Raw genomic sequence first — 23,139 nt, forward strand, 5'->3', positions numbered from 1 at the left:
CACGGTTGCTTGTCCCTCACTCCATGGTGGATTTTCAGAAAGGCGAAAGGCAAGCCACATCCACCATTAAGCATTCACGAGTTAACCATGGGTCACTTGCAGACAAATGAACATGGACTACGCCCTTTGCGAGGCTTCCCGGCACAACATGAAAGGCATCACCAGGGCTGTCACCTTCTATGATATTAATTGTCAATACAACAAACACTTTCGGGTTCGGGTGGATCGAAGTCGATTTCTAGAAATGGCACCACAACTAACCATCATTCCCGGAATTGGGTTGTGGCACGTTCATGGCCATCAGGACAGCTGCTATGTGAGATATGCTTCTAACTTTATTGAAGGCATTGGTCGGATCGATGGAGAGATCATGGAGACGCTATGGGCATGGCTCAATCTGATCTCCCCTGCTGCTCAGGGAATGTCATCTCCCCACCGAAAGGAATGCCTTGATTATCAGATGAATGACTCCAATTTCTGCAAGATGATTCACATGAAAAGGACTCTATGCCGGAAATACAAGCTGGCAAGGAATGGCATCTCGGAAAGTGGAAAGGCATTTGACAGACTTGATGAAGCAGCACCCTCACATTTGAAGACAGAATGGTTAGCCAGGGAGAGGATAGCTCAGTCAAGCAGATTGAATGATCCTTCGGCGATGGATGAATATGAGATCAATATAAAAAAGGGTACGTTGAGTTCCATTGTCTCCATCGAGGTGTTACGACAAACGGTCGTGTGCGACTAGGATGATCTAAACAGCGACAACCACGACAGTGGTACCGAGTGCTGAGAGTCGTCGGCCTTTACAGACAAGCAAAGGTTGCGTACTCGAACGTAGCTCGTGGTGGTTAACGAGGGTTTACGCTGAGATGATAGCAGGGTTTACAGACAGTGAGAGGCGTCACTGAAGGTACGAGTCGATGTCGAGCAGGTAGCTTTAGCGGGACAAGGAGTTCAAGGGTAAACCTAGTAAGATTAAAGTAAGGAACGTCTACTGTTAATCTTCGACCTTATATAAGGCTACTCTTCGTATCTAAGCTCAGCCTAAAGCTGGGTTCTAATCTGCTTATCTACATGAGTCAGAGATAGCGTCCATGAGGCGGGCTTCTATCGTAGATAGGATCCATGAGGCATCCTTCTATCAGTACATGAGGCAGCACGAGGCTTGCCTTCTATCTTGATAACATAAATAGGTCTTCTAGACCTATGTCGTCATGTGTCATCACGTGCGGTCCAGACCGCTTATCTAAGCCGGCAGTTGCCGCTTATCGTCTATCATCATCTATCGTCATCTATCGTCATAGAGCTGGTGAGACTCCGGTATCGTCTATAGCCGTGCGGTGGCAGAGGGCTGTTCTGCTGGCAGGGGACTCATGCCATGTTACTGTAACACGAGGTCTGAATTAATATTGCACTCAGCACCTAGCAAAAAGGAGATTGAGCTTAGATTATTAGAGGAGGGTAACGCCCGCAATGCAGCACCCTCTTGCAGATCTGTGGCGACGTGGATATCAACAGGGTTAGCAATTGAAGAGGCTCAGATTGCATTGCTCATCAAGGTCCAAAGGATCGGAAGAAGATCCACCGAGACACAGAGATTAGACATCGCCCGTCAATGCAATCGGCTCCAAGGCCAGACAGATGGATTTGCTCAGTCTGCTCTAACACATCTCGGGGAGGGATTTGATGCAGATGATGAACCTGAGGACTTGAATGTAGACATTCTAGATGATCTCGATGATGACCCGGCGGATTTCACAGAGACATCTCATACATGGACAAACTCTCCCGAGCTCACTGTAATCCCGTTGCCATCAAACCTGGGGGTTGATAGATGCAGACGATGCATGGCAGAGGATCTGATTCCCCTGGAGATGTCGCTTCGTGAAGGGCAGGCCAATGATGCCCTTCACAATCTCCGCATTTACCTTTGCAACAAGGCCATCCTGTTCCGAACAACCGTTAGGCAGGCCAAATCCCAGGCCCTGAAAACTCGAGCTTGGTCCCAGGTGATGTCGGTGCAGCAGGCAGTCTCCCTCCATGCCAGCATATATACAAAGACCAGGAAGCAAATGATGAAACTTGAGCCGGGGCAAGACCAGCTTCAGAAATACAAACCCCTGCTTCGCGAGCAACTCAAAATTAGCACTGCAGTGGGTGACCCAAATGCCTGAGGTCAACGAAATGAATCTTTGGCTTGGTTTTGGTCTGTTGAAGTCGACCTCGGGGGTCCTGATCAATCGTGGAATGAGGAATGTGAGTTCCTGCTTGCATGTCATATCCCGCGGTTACCTGACTGGACCCATGCCAAGTTTACCGAGTCCATTGGCTCAGGGCAAAGGCACTATGAGATCGATGGAGGGAAGAAATGATATTGGTCAAATTGGAGATGGATTGGACATGTAACTTCTTTTTGTGGAAAGCAACCCAATGGGGCGACCACATGCAGGAATCATTGGAGAAACGCCTTCCGGGTCACGGATGCTACGCCGGAAGGCAATCCCAAATGTATTCATTGCTCGCACAGGATGCGCAGGCAGCTTTTCAAGACCTACAAAATGTGTTGATAGAGGCTGGAGATGAATGAACATTGTTTTCTCATGAAGTCCCTTTTTCCACATACATAATTGAGGCCCGGGAATTGTCCGGGTCAGCCCATGTCGGAGTTTGAATTTCGTATCCATCCATCAGTGATTCTTATCTTCACATCTTCACCATCTTTCACTTGCATTGCCAGCGCCATAGTCCTGTATTAGCCATGCCTGCAACTCCTGCATCCACTTCTGGCACTCTGAATGCCGGAAGCCATTACCGACCCCTGAAGCTGAGCCTTGCAACTATTTCCTGCACATTGGCAATGGCTGGATCGCGGGTCCGTGCATGCATCTCTCAATATCGGACGGAAGCTGCCAACAATGGTCTATCTTCTGACCGGATCAAGTATTTTAAAGCCGGGCTGCAATGGGAGATGAATGTATGTTACCACTGCCCTGATGACTTTGTTGGTCAATGCTAAGAATTTGAGCAGACTTTTGTCACACCACTCCTGCAGTACTCCGCTTCACAGAATATCGTGTCGGTTCTTCCGGTCCCTGTCGCTTATATCCTTAAGTTGTATCCCATGCTAACCTGGAACACAGTTCCGGACGACATCTTTTCATTCCACCTCCTTGCATTTGATGATGAGGCAATTGCAGGACATCCGTCCCGGATTGTGTTCAAATATACATGTCCATGGTGGATGGGAAACACCACAATCCCGGATCAACCATGGCAGTGGGATGAAATAATGGCTTCCTGCGTCTCTCACTACCAGTATTGGGCGGTAAGATGTTAGCTGAATTGCCTTGATTGATGACTTATCTGTTCTAGCTTAATGTTGAGGATGATGCTTTGGTTCTTCCAGAGAAGTTGAAAAACACTTCGACTCCACCACTTATGGGACTGAGGTGGATTAAAGAACACATGGAAGCATTGATGGAGGAGCAAGATCATGGCATCAAAGCCAAGATGGCAGAGGTGAAGATGTACACTGACATGTTAGAGAAATTGAGGAAAGGCAAAGGAGTGTAGTCCCATTCAGTCTTCATTGTATACAAGATGTAAAATATTCTATGCATTCAAAAATCACGCATCCGAGTCCCGGAAGCCCGGGTCCCGAGTCCCGAATTTCGGAGTTCGGGGTTTGGCGACCCGGAGCTCGGCAACTGTGTTGGGTGTCAGGGTATCGGGAGCATTGGAAATCGCATTTGTCAGTATTTTGCGTTTCATGGTTCATGTTTGGTGATTATGGAATCGGGCATCAGGGACTCGGTATTCAGAACAGTGTGGAGTCCCAGGTCACGAGCTCCGAGTCCCGAGTCCCAGAAGCCCGGGTCCCGAGTCCCGAATTTTGGAGTTCGGGGTTCGGCGACCCAGAGCTCGGCAACTGTGTTGGGTGTCAGGGTATCGGGAGCATTGGAGATCGCATGTGTCAGTATTTTGAGTTTCATGGTTCATGTTTGCTGATTATGGAATCGGGTGTCAGGGACTCGGTATTCAGAAGTGTCGAGTCCCAAGTCACGAGCTCTGAGTCCCGAGTCCCGAAACCCATTGTGCGGGACTCGGGACTGTTTCGGGACTCGGGACTCGGAGCTCGTGACTTGGGACTCGACACTTCTGAATACCGAGTCCCTGACACCCGATTCCATAATCAGCAAACATGAACCATGAAACTCAAAATACTGACACATGCGATCTCCAATGCTCCCGATACCCTGACACCCAACACAGTTGCCGAGCTCTGGGTCGCCAAACCCCGAACTCCGAAATTTGGGACTCGGGACCTGGGCTTCCGGGACTCGGTATTCAGAACAGTGTCGAGTCCCGAGTCCACAATGTCGTGGTTCAGGGTTCTGTCAAATGTGTACGGCAATTACAAATGTTAATTCGAGCATATTTATACATCTTCTCCCAGTCTCAAATATCAAGTGAGGAGTTCCGGGTTTCGGGACTCAGTACCCCGGCACTCGGGACTCCCATATGTCAAGTCCCGAGTTCCAATTATCGAATACCGAGGCTGGCATCCAAATTATTCAGTCCCATATATCACTTCGCAAATGCTCAAAATTGAGTATTGAGGTCCGGATAACTATTGGTACATGGTATTCATTTGTTGGAATGTATATAGGTCACAATGCTTGCTCTTTGTTTGATCTTTCACACGCTGTATGGACCATCCACACTAGCCCATCCACATGATGGAACACCAGCGTAAATGTGAACAGAATCCCTCATATACCATGCCCAAGCAATCCGATCCCCTTCCACATCATAAACTCCATGTCTCACAATCCTTCCGGAAAACGCAATCATACAGCCGGAATTGTACTTGAACTCCAGCTGAAGGCTTGGCATTGTCATCCGAGCATCAGAATAGTTCCCCACGGTGGTGAGAATGTCGAAGCATTCAGCAATAGACAAATGGTCTCGATGATTGGGGGTTTCCCGATTGGAAATGATAGAGAGGGTGTTAAACACGGATGCCCAGTACTGCAGGGCCTCCGGCATCTGTGGCAGATCCTTGCTTACTGCTATATGTCCGAGGTTGGACAAGGTTCGCAACCCTGCCCAGTACTGCTCAGGATGCATGACCCTGAGTGCCGCGGACGCGATGGCTGCTGGCCTTGCAATGGCTTTCAGGATATTCTCGCAGGAAGGTCCCTTCAATGATGCAGATACCTCCGGATCGGACATAGTCTTTGGGATTGGTGAGTATGACTGCCGGAATCACCATCTCATGGGATCCTACCTCGTGTCCCTGTTGAAACCATGCCGGAGATAAATTGATACATCCGGGAGTTGCGCCAACATCGTCCGAGCCCCGTTTGAACCACTTTTGATTAGTTCGCCAAATGCCATCAGCCCTTACACTTTTTTCGAGGCTTGGAGCGAGCAAATCGGTGGCCTCCCTGATTTCCTTCTGTAGGTTCCATTTGATATTCAATATCCATTGAGTAACAATGTATATTACACACCTGGGTGGTGTCGGTCAGGGCGTCTGGGAGGTACCATGCGATGATGGCACCGGATGCATCGAGAATTGTGGCAGGTTCGTCGACCAACCTTTTGCCTTCATGGCCAGGAGGACACCTCTCAAGCAACCTCGCCTCTCTTTGTTCATTATGCCCGGTGTCCTTCGGGGAGATCAATTTGCTATATCTTGCAATATCCATCTGCATCTGAACTGTCATGCAGGAATTTGAATGATAAAACGAATTTTCCGAATCTGCAAGAAGACCCACTGGGATTTTTATATGCCTTTATGAGTACATCAGCCAAGCGATGCACACCATCACCAGATCAGTGTCTAGGTTGGGGGAAGGTATGACTGGGCCTCCTCCAGTCTTCTCTGCCTTGAATTTCTGTTCGGTATATTCCCCTGCTTCATAAGTCACAGTCAGGGCCCAAGTGCGCCAGATGTTTATGCTATCAGGAGTGGAAGGGGAAGAACCGTTCATGCTGGATGTTAATCTTGGGAAATCAGACTGCTGAATGCTGGATGTCCGGACTTTGGTGTTAAAGGGGGTGGAGATAGAGAGGATCAGATAAGGGAGCCTGGGATAATTTTGGCTGTCAAAGATGTATTATTATCCATTGCTCAATGAAATACTACCTGATTGGAAGTGTGCTGGTCATCAGATATTCATTTGTCGACTCCCAGGGTCCCGGAACTCGGAAGTCGGTACGGTTGACCCAAATTTGGGTGGTCGGAACTTGGCGTCTCGTAGGGCAACACAAGCTTCGCACCGCCATGTCAGGAGATCACCTGCTGCTCCAGGAACTCGGTAACTTTGATTTATTACCTCCTCTGAGTACGGTTGACTCACATTTTGGTGGTCGGAACTTGGCTTCTCATAGGGCAACACAAGCTTCGCACCCCGGATTCCACATTCTGCAAGACAACCTACGCACCATCAAAGGCCATGTCAAGAGAGCACCTGCTGCTCTCTTCAGAAACATCTCAACTTCGGTTGGCCATTTAACACGGAAAGTATTAACTAAATTATGTGTTGAGTTCCGGGTCCCGGAACTCGGAACTCGGTACAGTTGACTCAAATTCTGGTGGTCGGAACTTGGCTTCTCATAGGGCAACACAAGCTTCGCACCCCGGATTCCACATTCTGCAAGACAACCTGTGCACCATCAAAGGCCATGTCAGGAGATCACCTGCTGCTCCGGGAACTTGGTAACTTTGATCTATTACCTCCTCTGATTTGGTTGATGTACAACTACCTCAGCTCCATCATGTCTACAATTATGATACACATGGGCCCACCCATCTATATTTTATACCACCCTCGGCCCACCCGTCTAATTAATATGTGTCTGGGCCCACCCGTCTAATACAATATTTTATAATACCCTCGGCCCACCCGTCTAATTTAATATGTGTCTGGGCCCACCCGTGAATGTGATAACAAGTACCTACCCATCTATCTCATACACATCTACCTTAATACACCCATCTGCATAACATCCAACTACCTTGGCCCACCCGTCTACCTAATATTCATGTACATCGGCCCACTCATCTACTCTATATATTCCCTGCATGGGCCCACCCACCTCCATCGGGAATAATTTGCCTCCCGGCCCATCCGTCACAGTCGAGGATATTTTTATCATGGGCCCATGGTCCGCTGGCCCGTATCATATGGGATATTATGCACGTCCGTTCCCTTGTATTATACGGAGATAGGTCACTGTAATATGTGTGAAGTTGACGACATTATGTCGAAGAATCACTCCCAGGGTGCAGAGAACCCGAAAGCAAACGACAGACAAGACGTACGGCGGTGAATTTGTTTCACAGTCTATATTGATCATGTTCATTAAGTGTTGCACCAACGACAATGTCATCTCACCTGTAGCACAACACATTTGGAACACCATGAAACACGGATTATTTTCCCTCGAAACAGTTCCAAGTGCGAAACTAAAACCTCTGTTAATTTGTGGGAGAGGTGAGTTCATGAACCTGACACATGTGACGGTCTAATGCATGCATCATACAGTAAGCACCCTTGCTGGAATGCCAGGAGGATATCCAACAGAGTGAGACATTGACAAATTGACATCCGAGGATAAGGACGTACTAGATTTTACACAAATGTATAGCTGAGGATACCTATCAGCCAGAAATGAGAAATGAGTAGTGACGGTGCCTCGCGGATTATGATGCCGAGCAAGGGTGCACAATCAGGCTACCCTTTATTAGTTACATATCATTACCTCCATATTCAACATGTATCCTTCTTAACATTCAAATCAGAAAGATGAAAGGACGCGCCTGATGACTACAAAATAAAACTCCGCTGATCGCATCAGCACCCGCTTGTCATAATCATGGACCGAGCTGCCCGTGGAATGAGACTCAGTGAGCATAAGAAATACCATGCAGATAATGTTGTTACATAGCAGGACAGTGTGGGAGAATACAGGGAATAAAAGAAGGCACATACAAGAGCAGGTATTACAACACGATACAACCTATCAGTACAACACGTCAAACAAATCAAACAAATCCAGGCTAAGGCTAAGGCACATCACGTATTTCATATCACTGGGGGGAAACGATAATTTCCATCCTCTGGAGTTTCTTGTCAGATACTGTGAACGAAGGAGGTTGGTCATTCAGCCATGATGAATTGTATAACGCCCTTGGTAAGCCTTCAACTGCTGGGTGAGAAGACTCCCGGATCGCGTTGCGAAAACGCTTTGCGGGTTTGCTTCCATAAGGAGTGAAGTTCGCAGCAGCACCCACCAACTGTTGTTGATCAATGATATGCATATCGTGGTTGATGTCTGCCCTCCACGACATCTTCTTCAGCCGAAATACCTGAACTTCACCATCTTTGTGCTCACTCTCATCAGAGCTCATGCCATCTTTGCCGAGCGTCTCCACAAGAGATTGTAGATATGCCCATACCGCCTGGTCGTCCTTTCCAGTGGCTATCCTGTCACTTAGGAGAACCGATGTGACTTTCTTACGAGTTTCGAACTTCTGGAAAGCAACTTAGCATTCTTCAAGGCATGTAATAGAAAGATGACTAACTGTCGCCCTGCGAGTGAAGACCCTAGTGACCTGCTGTAGAGACTAACATCTCTGTGGCCTCGTAGAGGTCCAATTCTCCAATGTCCTTATCACCTCCCAAACACAGCGCGACCCGTATCTCATTTCTGCGCACTGGCGCTCCGACGGCCGCTCGCGCGCACAGGCGCTTCGGTCATGTGTCGGCGCACGCACCTTCGGTTCCGTCGCTCATCCTCCGTCCATCCATTCCATGTCCGTTCGGTTCGTCGGTGCGTATTCCTATCTTATTCTCATGTATTCTGACATATCTCCGGTGCTTGCGCATAATATTCTGTATGTTTCATCACGGACCCTTATTACATAGCATCACATACTCGCTTCACTTTCCGGCTCGCTTTAGCGCTTGACAGCGCTTAACGCTACTTAGAATATATATATACCTTGTCTTTATGTAAAATGGGGATCATCTTTCTGCCCGCACAAACATTGGACGCTAAGTCTAAAATCCCCGTCGTATTCGCCGACCGATACTAAGCACAAAAAGCCGACACGAGCGCCAGTTCTCATACTCATACATACAAACATTGTCTTACTTGTCTCCTGACTCACTTAAGAGTCGCTGTGCTCCACCACCCGCACGCGTGCTTCGCTCACACTCAGCGCGCGCCATCGCACTCGTCGCTCAGTAGCGCTTCATAGCACTTCCGCTCATCGTGCTTCGCTCATCGTCGCGCGCCTCACCAGGCTTATCCGACAGCCCGGTTCAGTGTTTCCCTCCACTATTATATATAGAGGAACCTTCTCAGTAGCAATCCCCTTGGGCTGACATTAGATTCGCGCACAGAGCACCATCTGAGTATATTCATACCACCCCACTTCTTAGCATTCTACATTCCTCACCTACACCGCAATCGCTCATTGGTCTGATCCACGAGTCGATCTCCTACTTCTTGCATAGTTTCACAAGCGCCATCGCTGAGCATACGAGGCTGGGCTTTTCTCCAGGAATTGTGACATTGATGAAACTTCTTTGTGATATCATCTATGATGGATTGACGAGATCTTGAGACTGATTGGTTCTTCTCAAACATGCAAGTATACTGGGAACAGAGAATATCGATTACTTTTTGGTTCCATTGAGATTTGTGTGTGGTTGTCATATCCCAGTGCAATTCGAGAGGGTCAGGGCCCATGCCTAGTCCACACGTAAAAGACGATATGGCTTCGCACAATGCAGTGACATGAAGCATATACTCATCATCTTTCGCAAGATTGAATACCGTGTAAAATAGCTCCCGAACATTGGCCTGGCATTTTATTAGCCATGTCACTTTGTCAGGAAATGACATACTTTATTATTTCGGCGCTGGACATCAGTGAAGTTCTCGGTAGGGGGCTCATGGGAATTGTGTTTCGATCGAGCTGCTCTTGGAGATGTTGTCTGCGATGGAATCAGAACCTTTGCGAGCGCCTCAACGAGCATGCCAATGGTAGCATTCTGAATCGGAATATCGGCTAATAGCGAAGTCAGGGGGGGCGCAGATCCCTTGTCTCCATCAGAATCTGAATTCGCATCAGGAATCTGAGGTATGAGTAGTTAGACATTAAACAGAAATTACAGATATGAACTCACTATCGAAAACCCGACAATATTCGTGCATGTGGCGACAGGTTTTTTGCCTACAAGATGGCGCCATGAAGTGGGGGAGGAGGGGGACTTTGTGATGTTTGCTTGTCGCATTTGGCTCTATAAACATATCACAAAAGCTCTCCACACGAATATGTCGATACGCACATTCAATGAAGCTATCTTGCTGCTATACTCGGCAGAGAGGCGGGCTAACTCGGTTTCTTTCTCGGCCAACAACTTCTCTTTAGCTACTCTGGCCTCAGACTGAAATAAAGCGTCTTTTTCAGCTAATAGCATATCTGTGCGCGCCTCCTGTGGTGCTTTATGTAGACCCAACGCCATCTAATTCTGCCACAGAAAGTCAGGATGTCAACATCATGGATATCACAGGAACAGAACCCTACCTGGGACTCGGCAAGTTCTTTCTGATGATTTTCATTTAGTATTGTGAGAGCATTGGCCTTGCTATGCTCAAGGAATTCCTGGTGTTCTCGATACTGCGAGATGACAGATCGCAAATCTGATTCTCGCGAGTTGGCATTGACCTGAAAGCTAGTCAGTAAGAACACAGGAGATGTTTAGGGGGTACCTGAATTTGCCGCTTTCGGAGCAAAAGATCGTGCATGGAGAACTGTAACTTGCGAACATCATCCCGCAGTCTGAACGACTGATCAACCTCTTTAAGGAATATTTTATTAGGCTGAATATTTGTTAGTTGAGAAAAGCTAAGAAGTATTTGATGACCCACCCACTGGTCATTGTCATCTCTCTTCCTACAAGCAGGCTCACAGAGCCGCTGGTCATCGTCATCTCTCTCCTTACAAGCAGGCTCCCAGGGCTGCTGGTCATCATCATCACTCTCCTTATGAGCAGGCTCCCAGGGATCATCCAATAATTCCATCGCGAACTCTTCGCCTACTGATGTAGCGGGCGATGGCGATGCTGCTGATGAGCGATAATTTAAACTAGCCGGGGTAACTGGCCCAGGGGGATACATATGCATGGTCGCTGCTGGATGAAACTCGTTGAGAGGGTAAGACTCTACACCTGGGGTGACCGGGTCATCGTTTGCATCATCCATAAAGAAATAGGACATCAGGCGAGACATCTTGCAATTCAAATCATTCAGTGGCACACATTTTATCTGGAGAAAGCTCACCTAATGTAGCCGCATTGCGGTAACCGAATACAACTAGAACAAATTATGATTGTTATAATTATCACTGTATGATAAGACAAGACAATCTAACACCTTTGAGTCATATTACAAGTTGTAGTAATTCATTAAGCAGCCAATTCTTCGATTGCAACCGATTTGAATTGATTATCACTAAACAAGCTACATCATGCGTTCGTTGTTATTGTTGTTATGTGTACTGCTATTTTGTATTTGTATGCTTTTGTCGCTGCTTCACAGACATGTTTTTCAGCTGCATCTGAATTACATCTCCAATCAGCCAACAATCATCATAGTCGTTGAGTTCTGAAAAGTTAGAGAGGACCTCAAATGCAAACAAAGTTAGTATCAAACAGATGTAAAAAGTTCTAGATGTACCTCTGTCTGAACTGCAATTATCATGGCAGGAGTTTGAGATATCTTGTTACGCTGACCGTCGGTCGGCGTGTGTGAACTAGGATAGGTCTTCTCAGCGATGGCTCGAGTGAGCCTACTGAAGCTGAGGGTGGTTCTCGGCTTGACGGAACGTCAAGGGTTCCTCCGGTGATCTCGGTAAGACGGCGCTCGTCGAGATACAGGGCTAGTAAATATGTGCTAAGTCGTATGGGGGTGACTTAGAAGTGCGGTCTCACACAAGGAAGCTGGTAGGCTTAGATGAGCAAGTTCTGGGATGAACCTAGTAGATTAAAGTAAAGTCTAAGTACAATAATCCTGTCTACTTATAGGGAAGTACTACAAGTATTCTAGCTCAGTCTGTAATCAATAGTATATCTATGATCTATGATAACAAGACATGAGGTCAGATAAGGTACATGAGGCTTAACCTCTGATCAAGCATGCTGCGCCAAGGGCAGCTGCGCATAGGTACAGGAAGTGCCAAGAGCGCTCCAGATCTTCATGAGGCGGCAACAATCAACATGTGCTGATCTAGGGTGACCATGAGGCGTACAGCCTCCATGGATCAGGCACAAGGCCGTCTAGGCCAGGGGCGGGGTCATAGCGCCAGGGGCAGGGTCATAGCGGTCCAGACCGCTGTCTTTCTAGGCGCAGGCAGCGCACCGCCGCGCGGGGAGTCTAGCAGAGTGGGGGCAGGCATAGGCAGAGCTGGGGCTCCTGTAGGTGTTACAGATGTCTGTAACATATCTTGCTCTTGCTCGTGTCGCAATTTTTTTGGATTGAAGTGTGAGTACACTCCTAATGTCATCAATTTCAAGGGGACCTCATTAATTGAATGAGGTCTCACCTTAAATGCCTTGAAGCGGCCAGCATCCCACTTGAGGGCCTTTTCAAGGTTGTATCCACCACGGCCAGGATGTCCTGCCTCACCATCTGGTTTGGCGATTTTGTATTCATAGGGAGCTATGGATGACAAGGAAGAACCCATTGACAGCTGGCTGATCTGCTCTGCCGAAAATGAGACAGCCTTGGTGACTTTGGAAATAAATGGGCTCGAAGGGATAGGTGTCACCGCGCGAGACGTGGTAGTGAACACGCGCGAAGGAGTTAGAGTCCGCCCTGTGAGTTTGGGTTTACGAGGGAAGAATAGAATCTCTTCTTGCCAAGATATAGAGATTAATGTTGTCACTGGACAAAACATTTCTGTGTGATACATCAATAACGGGAGAGCCTGGAAAGGGCCTTCAGACTCATAAAAAGGAGCTACAGGCATGGAGGACGAAAGCATGACTGACCTGATACCCAACTTGAGCAAGAAGACACTTTTATGCGAGGGGTGTAGGCCGGGTATAGACCGGACGCCCACAGGATAACATTGTTAGGCAGGATGTCGTTATTGGTTGTCGTGCAGTTTTTATGGACCTTATTGTGTCAGTCAATCAATATTAAAGACTTGCAAGACATCGATGGACTTACATTGACGCTCCCAATGTTTTTACTCCCTACCAATCATTCCAACGATTATCGCCTCGAAGGGTGCCTTGTTGGGCACAAGAACACCATTAATTGTTTAGCGGTCTCTCGCAATGGCAGTACATTAGCAAGCGGGGGTGAGTCTGACATGATGAAATACAACTTGACTTAACTCATTAAGCACCAGGCTGTGACGGAATGAGGATTTGGGACCTTAAGAGGCGAGTTCAGCTCCCAATTCCACCTCAAACCCCAGCCATTCGAAATCCAGGCGATCCGGTGACTTGCGCATGCTGGATTACCTGCCATGAAGTGATGCGCGAAATGTTATGTTACGGCACAGGGCTTAGTTTCATAGGGATTTGGCAACAACAGGGAGAAGGTTTGCAGGACTTCAATGTGAAAGTGTCAAGGAGGATCGGAACGGGTAAGGAGATCATGTGTCTTACATACGACCATACCGGGGACGACACTCGTATTGCGAGTGGGACCCGCGACAGACGCGTTCAAGTTTGGGTGTTTGACTTCAAAGGACCGTTGATACCGATTTTCAGCATCGAACTCGCTACTACCATCCCGCATACCATAAATTTCAACCGTGCTGCAAGTAGAGACATATTAGTTTTTGGCATGTATGACGGTGATATGTGGGTGATTATACCTGTCTACAATAAATCTAATATCCCATTCTAGACATACACTTAGGGGCACAGATGGTGGCATCATCGCTACAAACAACGCTGGGCCATTGATGTGAGCAATATATTTACATCAAATCGTTGGCTATCACTTACCACATCACTATAGCGGGCATGCTTCTGTGGACGCAGCTCAAACGCTGTTCCTGATGGACAATGTCATGAATGGATTCAGCTTACATTGCCTGGATGACGCAGTGTGTATCCGTACCTATGATACCAACCCAGTCAAGACATTCCCGAAGCAGGTTGCTTTTGGGGGGAAGGCTACCCTCGTAGTCGGGGGTAGCAACACAGGAGTTATTTATGTTTTTGACAAAAATGAAGGAACACTAAAACAAGTCTTGCAACATGCCGACAAGGGTCGAGTACAAACGGTGACGGTGCGCTATTTACATGAAATAATAAAAGATTGATCTGACAGGCAGACAACTTCAGACATATGATGGTACACACCACAGCCTAATATTCGGGGCAACATCTATGAATGACACAGAGCCAGCCATCTCCATCTGGTGTCGTAAACATGACAGTACTGCAAAGTCAGCAGACCGTCCTCTATCAGCGCTGAAAAACTTCGTGCGGGGAATAGCCCAGCTAGCTATCGCAATGGCACTGATAGCATATGTTAGTATGCATCGTTATACCACACACAACAAGCTGACCCACTATGCTGCAGCTCCTCGAGCTGCACAATACATCCTCATTGGCATCACTGGGAAATGCCTGGCAAAAATACTCAAAGTTTGGGGATCGACCGCAGGACCTGACAGATGCTCATGTCTTACTAGAGAAATACATCGAGGATCAGAGAAAGGGCAAGATCCTTGAGAGGGCGCGAAGCTCGGCGGAGAATAGAAAACATGACAGACGAGTGAAGTCCATCATATTAGGCAGTGAGAAGCATAATGAGGACATGCACGCTGTGATTCTTCTCGGAAATTAGTTCTAGTCTAGATACGATGATGAAAGAACGTACACGCAAGTGATTCATGGCACGACGATTCACATCAGTAATGTTACCTGCGATATGACACAGATCTACAGTCATAGGTCTTGTAGTGCCCGCCAGCCCTTGTTATTGACATTACATGTGATTGCTGCTCAAAGTCAAGCTTATTGACTACTACATGCGAAGTCAACCTCTAAATAATAGAACACCTAAGCAAGCACAAAGTATTTAAGTCCAAGTCAAGTACCCCCAGTCAGTCAGACGAAGCACAATGAGATAGAAGTCGGAAAGAGGAAACATATTAGAAACACACGGGTTGATATACAGAATGACCATGAGATTCAATCTCAGCCGGAATTCTCACAGCCGGCTGTGGTCGGCTGGGTTTGAACCCGCAGTCGTTCTGTATATCTAGTGCATCCTTTTGACAGAAATTCCCTTTTCGAACCCAAGGTAGTACATGTATAGAATGGTGGAATTCATAACTTTTAAATTATTGTTGTCGTGTATATGACGGGTATACTTATGTGGGCAGGCAGGACTTTTGTTCTAGGTCGTAGGTCTTAGCTTAGTACAAAACATCGAAGGTCCACAATACTGTCTCCACAATGACATTTTTGTCTGTCTGTATTTGCTAAGCGCCTCCAAATTAGTCATTCACTATAAATATGATTCCTGCGCATTAATTTCTCTCCTTTCCATCACCACTACCTCAATACGTTGATAGATAGATAATCATAGTCTTTAGAATATTGAATATATAGAAAGAATAGTGCACTGTGAGCATCTCGTTACAACAAAACTATGTATGTTCAATTAATTGATGTCAACTGCAGGATGTCCAAGCGCACGGCATCCGAGTCTCATGGTGATGAACCTATCCCGAAACACGTCAGGAACCATGAAGGTGAGTTGTATCATGCCATCTGTATTTTCTCTCATGCGGATAACACAGGGATGAGAGCGCCATCACCGCTGGCAGATCACGGCGCATGGTGCATCCTGGAACAGTATCTCACCACAGATATGACCTACCCTCAGATGGAGGCGGCCATTACTTCGCACTTGGGCGATCGATACAATGCTGACGATTGGAAAAAAGCTTGTGATGTGTTGTTCTCCGGTGATGGAGATGACAGCCTCGCCTTAGCAAATCTTCTTGCCTTGAAGGCCAGATATGTGCCCCAGTGCGCCTCTGGTCCATCGACAATCGGGACTCGGCGCAAAGATTTTGCCACATCCATGTCTGCCCCAAAGGCAGCCGGTCGCTTGAAAAACGCACGCGTCCGAAGAGTAAGAAATGCATTCATTTTGTCCGCAACATTTATATTAAATAATGAATGCAGCCAAAAAATCCCTTTATCGACGATGAAGCATCTGATGATGAGGAAGAGGAGGAGGAGGAGGAGGAGGAGGAGGAGGAGGAGGAGGAGGAAGAAGAGGAAAACTTCCAGTTGGAGGGCGATGATGGCTCTTCTATGGGGTTGTTGAACGTTGCACGCTTGCCAGCAACTTTATCGGCCAAGGATAAGTTATCCGTAGCAATCGATCGCATCTTTGACAGGTACGAAGGGAATGCACCAGACACGTATCCTAGAGCAGCCTCGTCCTCTGGCGCGGTCCAAAGCAGGATGTACCTTCTCCATGTTCACAGTGAGTGTATATTTTAATGACCTGGCATGACACTGAATGCATCGCAGGATCTGCCACGCAACGTGTCGCTGAACATCTAAGGAGCAAGAAATTTGTGGTTACCGTATCACCTTGGATACCAAGCCAGATTTATGCTATCTCAGATAGCCCTAGAACGATTGCGACGTTGCTTGATCTACTCTCTTCCTCCGTGAAAGATTATATTCGCATTTCGGAAGAAGAACAAGCAGCAGTCGGGCGTTCACACTTCACACTCCCAAACCCAGGGTGGGTGAAAATCACTCAGGGGAAGTATAAGGGCGACATCAGTTATGTCTTCGATTCTAAACAATCAAATGAATTTGTTACAGTATTAATTCCCCCACGTGACTTTCCCTATGACATGCCTAAGAGATCTGTGGCACTTCTTGACCGAGCTCGCTTGCCGAATAACAAGACAGTGTCCGACATCCTTCAGGACGATAGAGTTGTAGGATGGTCCTACAAAGGAGAGCGGTACTACATGGGGCTTTTATCGAAAAACTTTCGCCGTGACAGCCTGGAGCTAGTCGCCTCCCCTCATGCTAACGATATTTGACTACATCTGCAATCCGGGTGGGATGTACCTTTCTTCAAGAAAACTCTGGTGGCCTTTTCACTGCAATTCTTGCGTGTCGGAGATTCGGCCAGGCCTATCACAGGAGAAATCCGTTCAAAAATGGGTATGGTCGTCTCGACAGACCATGTGTCTGGCTCTGCACGCTTAGAGTTCACCCTTGATGGACATCGACAAGAACTGGAATTCCGACTCCAGGACATTGAACATGTCTTTTGGGTCGGCAACACGGTTCAAGTTGTAGCGGGCGCTTACACAGGTTTAGAAGGGTACATCATCAAAAAGTCTGAGGACTTGTTTCACGTGTGTCAAGAGGCCACCAATGAAGAGGTATGGGTGAATATAACATCCTATAACCCTGTCTGACATTACATAGGTGGAAGTATCTAAGTACTACTTAGATCGTCGTCCTCTAACTCACGTGCTTCAATCCCGGCTGCCAACGCAGCCAGATTTCGACCCTCTCCCCAAGCTCAAATCTCTTCAAATCAGTGACGACATAGAAGTGTGTGCGGGAGAGTACATGGGACGATGTGGGATTGTAATGTGGTTTCATATAGGAGAAACTACGCTGTGGGTTCGGACTGGGGGCATCATCCAGGACCAGCTCATCAATGTCCCCGTGGCATTCGTACAGCGCATCCGCCCCTTCAAGACTCTCCAGTTTACTAAGGAAAGGGGTTACAATGTTGGGCCCGGAGATGTTGTGATTGTCACCCGTGGGCCAGAGTTCCAGACAAAAGGAGTCGTGCAAACCGTGGACTTTCCAAACATGTGCCTGACCCTGATATCTGAGGGTGATTGCGCACTCGTAAGTACTATTTTCCTCGAATTGACCGTGTCTGAGTTATGACAGGTGGACGTTCCTATTGGATTCGTCATGAAAGTATCCAATTCGAACCCGGATTTGTTTCGCGATGTCATCGGGAAAGAAGTTTTCATTATCAGAGGTGCACGGAAGGGTTATCAAGCCATGCTATACCAACTCAGTCAGGAGACTTGCTCCATTGCTGTGCATGGGCAAGCGCACACCACAGTCAAACACGAGGACGTTGCTACTAGGTGACCACAGAGCATACTGTCTTTTTCATTTTTATTCACGACTGTTTAAGGTACAGCATGAGGTTAAACGGGTCAATACTCGAAGGACTAGACATGATCTCCTTCTGCGACATGCAGAGGAAATCATACCTAACGCCCCAATGTCAAAGCAAGACCCCACCACCTGACCCCGTAGTCCCATCCAGTTTCAATATGGATCCCAGCTCCAGTGAGTGGTCCAACTGGTCTAGTCACAACAATCGTGATCCGACGGATAGCCTTTCTGACGTCAAGGCATACGACCCCTGGGTTGCTAACAATGCAGAGGATATCGAGGACACCATTGCAGATAGAAAGGAGAAGCAGCGAAACGACAGTAAGTCTCCAACGTAAACTCCTTAACATTTGGCTTATTTCATTACAGGCCCCTTATCTTGGTTGATCAACAAGGAGTTTGCATTGAAGTTGACTCAATATCACGTGGTGCTTAAAGTATCACCAAGTTTCATGGGAGGCAGGCTGCATAATCACTTTGTATTCACAGCGTGTCCCGACCCGTTCTGTGGTGACAATGGACCCGCACCTGATGGCTGCATCGCAGTGTTTTGCACATCCAATGGTGCTGGAGCTGCGCTTCAACACTACCATATTGATGTCAGTGATTTAAGTCCAGCTCTGCCACGCAAAAAAAACCAAAAGTGTCTCATTCTGGATGGTGATTCTCGCGGTGAGGTCCTAACTATCGCAAAGTGCAACATGAAGAAGAATACTGTTGAGATTGCAATTACTGCTAGGACTAGCTTCACTTTGCGATTCGATCAGGTATGCCTTGTAAAGGAACGCAGATTCCGATAAATCTCGATAGACATCATATCTCTCACTGCTCTCAGACTCCCTGTAGTCCCTTGTACGCTACATACCCAATGTGAATACCAACGATTGCCCCAATTGCCCAATGAACGCCCAACGAGTGCCCTATGAGTGCCCGATGAGTGCCCACATCATTTTTCCCGTGCTAAAAGTTCACGTTTTACCTATTCATTTTATCTTGCGAAAAATTTCATTGTGCCCGCAATTGGAAAATATTCATCGTTACAGTGATCAACCGCTCCTTTGGACAGGAAAATGAAGAAACGAGTGTAAAATTATAAAATCTTCAATATAGAGAAAATGGTCTGGTACCTCTGACAGAATAGGTTTTGATCTGCCTTATACCAAGTTTTTACAGCATTTTTAGCCCTGTACAGTTGGCGGCACTTTGCACAGTTGAGCAAGCCATTTTCTCCCATTCCTGACTCATTTGTACAGCAGTGTGACTAACCCTGTTACAACATGTCACACACGTCACATTTCGCTGTTTGTCCTATTCATCATCATCCTCGCACTCGCTGTCATTGCCAATCGACCCTTCATGAATGTCAATATACTCTCCTTGATCTTGCCCATCCTCCTCGTCAATATTTCCACCAATTTTCCTTGGATTCTTCAGCTTAGGGCAAGGCTTCTCAATTGATCTACGAACAGGCTTCTTCCACTGCAGTTTTTGTCTCTCTTGCTTTGCAAGCACTCACTCAGCCTCCTACTCTTTGACAGCAACCTTCCACTGCTCAGTCTTGGCCTTGTTTCAGCTTTTTCTCGCCTCATCCTCTTGCATCCACACCTCCATCTCATGTGTTCGTGCCTCCCGTGCTGCTTTCCTTGTTTCCTTCTCAGCTGCTTTGGCCTGCTGATGCTCCTGGTATTGCAGGACTTGCTCGAAGACCTCGTCACTGGTAAGTAGCCTTGGCATACCATCTCCGTTTAACTTAATATTGTCACTGTCCCTACAGCCTTTCTTCTCTTGCGTCTCGAGATGATTACGAACTCGATCACAGTAGCGTCCCTGGAGGATTACAGTTGCTTGAAGGGCGCTTACATGCTCTTTGAGCATTGTGACCTGCTTGGTGAGATTTTTCACTTCCTCTTCGAGCTTTTTCTCCCTTGTTGACTTCAAGGACATGTTGCAGTGCAACCTTGATTTCAGTGCGTGTTTGATGGGTGAGATTATTGCTAGTGGCATGGTAGGCAACCTTGTACTTGATTTGATGGGAGATGATGATATGAGGAATCGTGCAGATGTTTCTTCAAGTCGTGCGAAGATGTTGTGGATGGTTCTACCATCAATCTGAGAAGGATTATTGTTATCGTAAGTGTTCTCATCTGCTGATTGAAAAGTTATTGATCTGATCTTTGAACAGTGAGAATTACCTGGAGTTGTCTCGTCATTACTACTACTATCTTCTTCAGCAATTGTACCAAGTTCCATACCACAATTACGAGTGTCTGCCCTTGGTTGCAGGTCTTTAAACAACTGTAAAATGGCTTGAACTGGGTGATGCGGGAGTGATTGGGAGGTGTCCCTGTTTAGATGATTCACGAGCAGGAGCCAACATTTCGTCTGTGACAACTTTAGGATTGAAAGGCCATACACTGGTTTTTCGGAATGCAGATCTAATTGTTTCTGGTGTGAGTGCACGAACATGGGCAGCACCATAGATCACAAGGAAGTTGCTCTTTGTCACTTTCTCTCCGTTCTCGTGCTCCCATTTGTCACGTTCTTCTGACCAATACTGTGTAAGGACACCGAACACTGCAACATCCAGGCCCTGATAGATGTGAATACTGTGTGCAGGATAGCAGAGGATGTGAATTCGGTGCTGTCGAGCATACTCCAGGAATGCACGAGTGTAGTGAGAATTATGCCCATCAACAAGAAGTAGGCGAGTATGATCATTAGCTTTGTTGTGTGTCTGCTCATCAAATGCTTGATCCAGAGTGCACCAATCTCACCGTCAGTCCAGCCCTTCTTCAAATAACCAATACTATGAGGAACAATGTTATATAAGGTACGAGACAACACATGAGTTGGACTCACGATGCTTTGAGTGGATTGTTCCTGTTCCACTTTGATTGATATGCTTTTCATTTGAAGATCACTGCTGGTGCAATTGTACTCCCATCTGCGCAGATTGTGACCAAAACAGTAATGTTTTCACGATTTCCATTTTGCTGCTGATATTGAACCTGTGTTCCAGCTCCACCAAGTGCTCGTTCTTGTGAGCTCCCTCCTCCTGGTTGAATTCCAGTCTTGTCAACACCCCAAATACACTCTGGTGCCATAGGTTTGTCGTCATCTCCACTCTCCAGGACATCCTTCAACATTTCGAACCATGCCTTGTTAGTTGTTGGGTTCACAGCACGGCCACAAGCACCATCAAGTGAATGTGCTCAGTAAGCTCATAGATGGTCAGAGTGCTTCTCGACGAAATGCTGAGTCCAGTTTTTTCCCACTCCAGACTCCGGGAATGAATCTCCAAGTCGAGCTTGACATACTTCATCAACATGCTCCTTGAGCCACTTGTGGCTAAGGGGAAAGCCTCGTCTAGCCATTTCCACAACATATTCGAGAACTTTGTCTGTTTCTGCAAGTGTGAGCCAACTTTTTGTCGAGCTATTGAATTCACTAAGCCGAACTCCTCCCTTGGCAAGATTGGCCAAAGTATTATGATTTAAACTGATAACTCGTCCCGTCTCCTTGAGGTACTCCTTCTGAACATCCATGCACACTTTCCGAAGGCCTTGTTTCTTCTCTGAGCTCAGTTTTGCAAGTTCAGCTTGGTACTTAGCCACAGCATGAGCCATGACTTTGTCTTTCTCCTCACGTGTGACCTGTGCCTTCTTCGTCAATGATTTTGGCCTCCCAACCATGTTGGAAGACTATATGTGTGATTTGAAGGTATATTGAATACTGGCAGTGAAAAGGAGATGTCAAGCAAGACTGAGTCAAACTGAGGACACCTCGTGTCCATGCTTAGTCTAGCTAACAAAATTAGACCATCACTCGTGGATCACAACATGTTGCACCAATGAAACTCTAACTAAAATCATCTCCACTACTTCTAATTGTTTGCAGATGAATTGGAAGGGGTGAAACTATATGCAATGGTGAGGTTTTGATGCTCGAGAAATTCAAACATATTGCTCCAGAGTGATATTTTGCAGATTCTGATGATTTTCTAAATTTGAGTACTGTATTTTTTGGTACTATCAAATAGCAGGATATATTCTGAACATGATGATACAAGATTTACAAGGAGTTGATGAGGAACTCATCGAGGAAATTGAATTGTACAATAGAGCGGTCCTGTACAAAGGACCGTGGGATCACTGTACTTGATATTTTGAGGCACATTTTCCAGCGTTCAAAACTTTATAATTTACATCGCTCAAAATGGTGCGCAAAATGTAGAATTTTTTCCAGGATTTTGGCACTCATCGGGATTTAAAAATTTTCCTGTGTCAAAATGTATAGTAAAAATGCCAACTTTATCACTAACATTTCGAAACAAATCTTGCATGGTGAAAAACTCCCAAACCGCCAGTGTGTTATGAAATCGTGCATCAAAGCATGTCATTGATGCAGTGTAGATGACATAAGTAGTAGTACACTCTGAGCCACAGCCACTCGCTTCCCTACTGTTCCGCACTCGATGACTGATCTATCCCCAACTTTGCATCAGCTAAAGACATCCACCCTAGTCCCTGAAACACCCATGAATGACATGTACCTCTCAGGCTTCTGTGCAAGTACTGACTCTGACACTCTCGGTTGTCTCTTGAATCTTGATTCGGTTTCCAGTCACCGACCAGAGGATTACTCTAGTGCAACAGAAAACAGGGAGTGTTACGTCGACTGTAGGTCGGCGTGTGCGAACTAGGATAGGTCTTCTCAGCGACGACTCGAGTGAGTCTACTGAAGCTGAGCGTGGTCTGGCCTTGACGGAACGTCAAGGATTCCTCCGGCGATCTCGGTAAGACGGCGCTCGTCGAGATGCAGGGCTAGCGGATACGTGCAAAGTCGTATGGGGGCAACTTTGAAGTGCGGTCTCACACAAGGAAGCGGTTAA

At 46.8% G+C, this 23,139-nt stretch overlaps 6 protein-coding genes across 6 annotated transcripts; 3 read left to right on the top strand and 3 right to left on the bottom strand.

Moving 5' to 3' along the window:
- Positions 1 to 244: 244 nt before the first annotated feature.
- F5147DRAFT_764930 (uncharacterized protein) lies at positions 245 to 4,208 on the top strand (the record flags this gene model as incomplete). The annotated part of the gene is made up of 9 exons (XM_041440734.1): positions 245 to 689; positions 1,423 to 2,156; positions 2,221 to 2,259; positions 2,453 to 2,563; positions 2,741 to 2,977; positions 3,032 to 3,328; positions 3,376 to 3,572; positions 3,604 to 3,754; positions 3,810 to 4,208. 9 exons carry the CDS (start codon positions 245 to 247, stop codon positions 4,206 to 4,208), a joined length of 2,610 nt encoding a protein of 869 aa, XP_041284924.1.
- A 3,896-nt stretch (positions 4,209 to 8,104) lies between these two features.
- On the bottom strand, positions 8,105 to 11,316 carry F5147DRAFT_781593 (uncharacterized protein; the record flags this gene model as incomplete). The annotated part of the gene is made up of 8 exons (XM_041442673.1): positions 8,105 to 8,548; positions 9,703 to 9,885; positions 9,930 to 10,160; positions 10,212 to 10,325; positions 10,374 to 10,550; positions 10,613 to 10,753; positions 10,798 to 10,908; positions 10,957 to 11,316. The coding sequence occupies 8 exons, from the start codon at positions 11,314 to 11,316 to the stop codon at positions 8,105 to 8,107; spliced, it is 1,761 nt and encodes a 586-aa protein (XP_041284925.1).
- Positions 11,317 to 12,379: 1,063 nt separating this feature from the next.
- On the bottom strand, positions 12,380 to 13,054 carry F5147DRAFT_781594 (uncharacterized protein; the record flags this gene model as incomplete). The annotated part of the gene is made up of 1 exon (XM_041442674.1): positions 12,380 to 13,054. The coding sequence occupies one exon, from the start codon at positions 13,052 to 13,054 to the stop codon at positions 12,380 to 12,382; it is 675 nt and encodes a 224-aa protein (XP_041284926.1).
- A 216-nt stretch (positions 13,055 to 13,270) lies between these two features.
- Positions 13,271 to 14,898, top strand: F5147DRAFT_781595 (WD40-repeat-containing domain protein; the record flags this gene model as incomplete). The annotated part of the gene is made up of 6 exons (XM_041442675.1): positions 13,271 to 13,391; positions 13,442 to 13,901; positions 13,960 to 14,007; positions 14,062 to 14,335; positions 14,391 to 14,579; positions 14,632 to 14,898. 6 exons carry the CDS (start codon positions 13,271 to 13,273, stop codon positions 14,896 to 14,898), a joined length of 1,359 nt encoding a protein of 452 aa, XP_041284927.1.
- Positions 14,899 to 15,708: 810 nt separating this feature from the next.
- On the top strand, positions 15,709 to 19,094 carry F5147DRAFT_659190 (uncharacterized protein; the record flags this gene model as incomplete). Its single annotated transcript, XM_041434557.1, has 10 exons — positions 15,709 to 15,811; positions 15,860 to 16,197; positions 16,251 to 16,557; positions 16,605 to 17,104; positions 17,174 to 17,455; positions 17,529 to 17,963; positions 18,009 to 18,214; positions 18,271 to 18,569; positions 18,618 to 19,015; positions 19,059 to 19,094. 10 exons carry the CDS (start codon positions 15,709 to 15,711, stop codon positions 19,092 to 19,094), a joined length of 2,904 nt encoding a protein of 967 aa, XP_041284928.1.
- Positions 19,095 to 19,826: 732 nt separating this feature from the next.
- On the bottom strand, positions 19,827 to 20,333 carry F5147DRAFT_523019 (uncharacterized protein; the record flags this gene model as incomplete). The annotated part of the gene is made up of 1 exon (XM_041429946.1): positions 19,827 to 20,333. A coding segment is annotated over one exon (507 nt), but the record flags the coding sequence as incomplete, so codon positions are not given.
- Between the last annotated feature and the right edge of the window lie 2,806 nt (positions 20,334 to 23,139).

The sequence above is a fragment of the Suillus discolor genome (assembly GCF_016758755.1).
Source record: "Suillus discolor strain FC423 chromosome Unknown F5147scaffold_144, whole genome shotgun sequence".
NCBI classification, from domain to species: domain Eukaryota; kingdom Fungi; phylum Basidiomycota; class Agaricomycetes; order Boletales; family Suillaceae; genus Suillus; species Suillus discolor.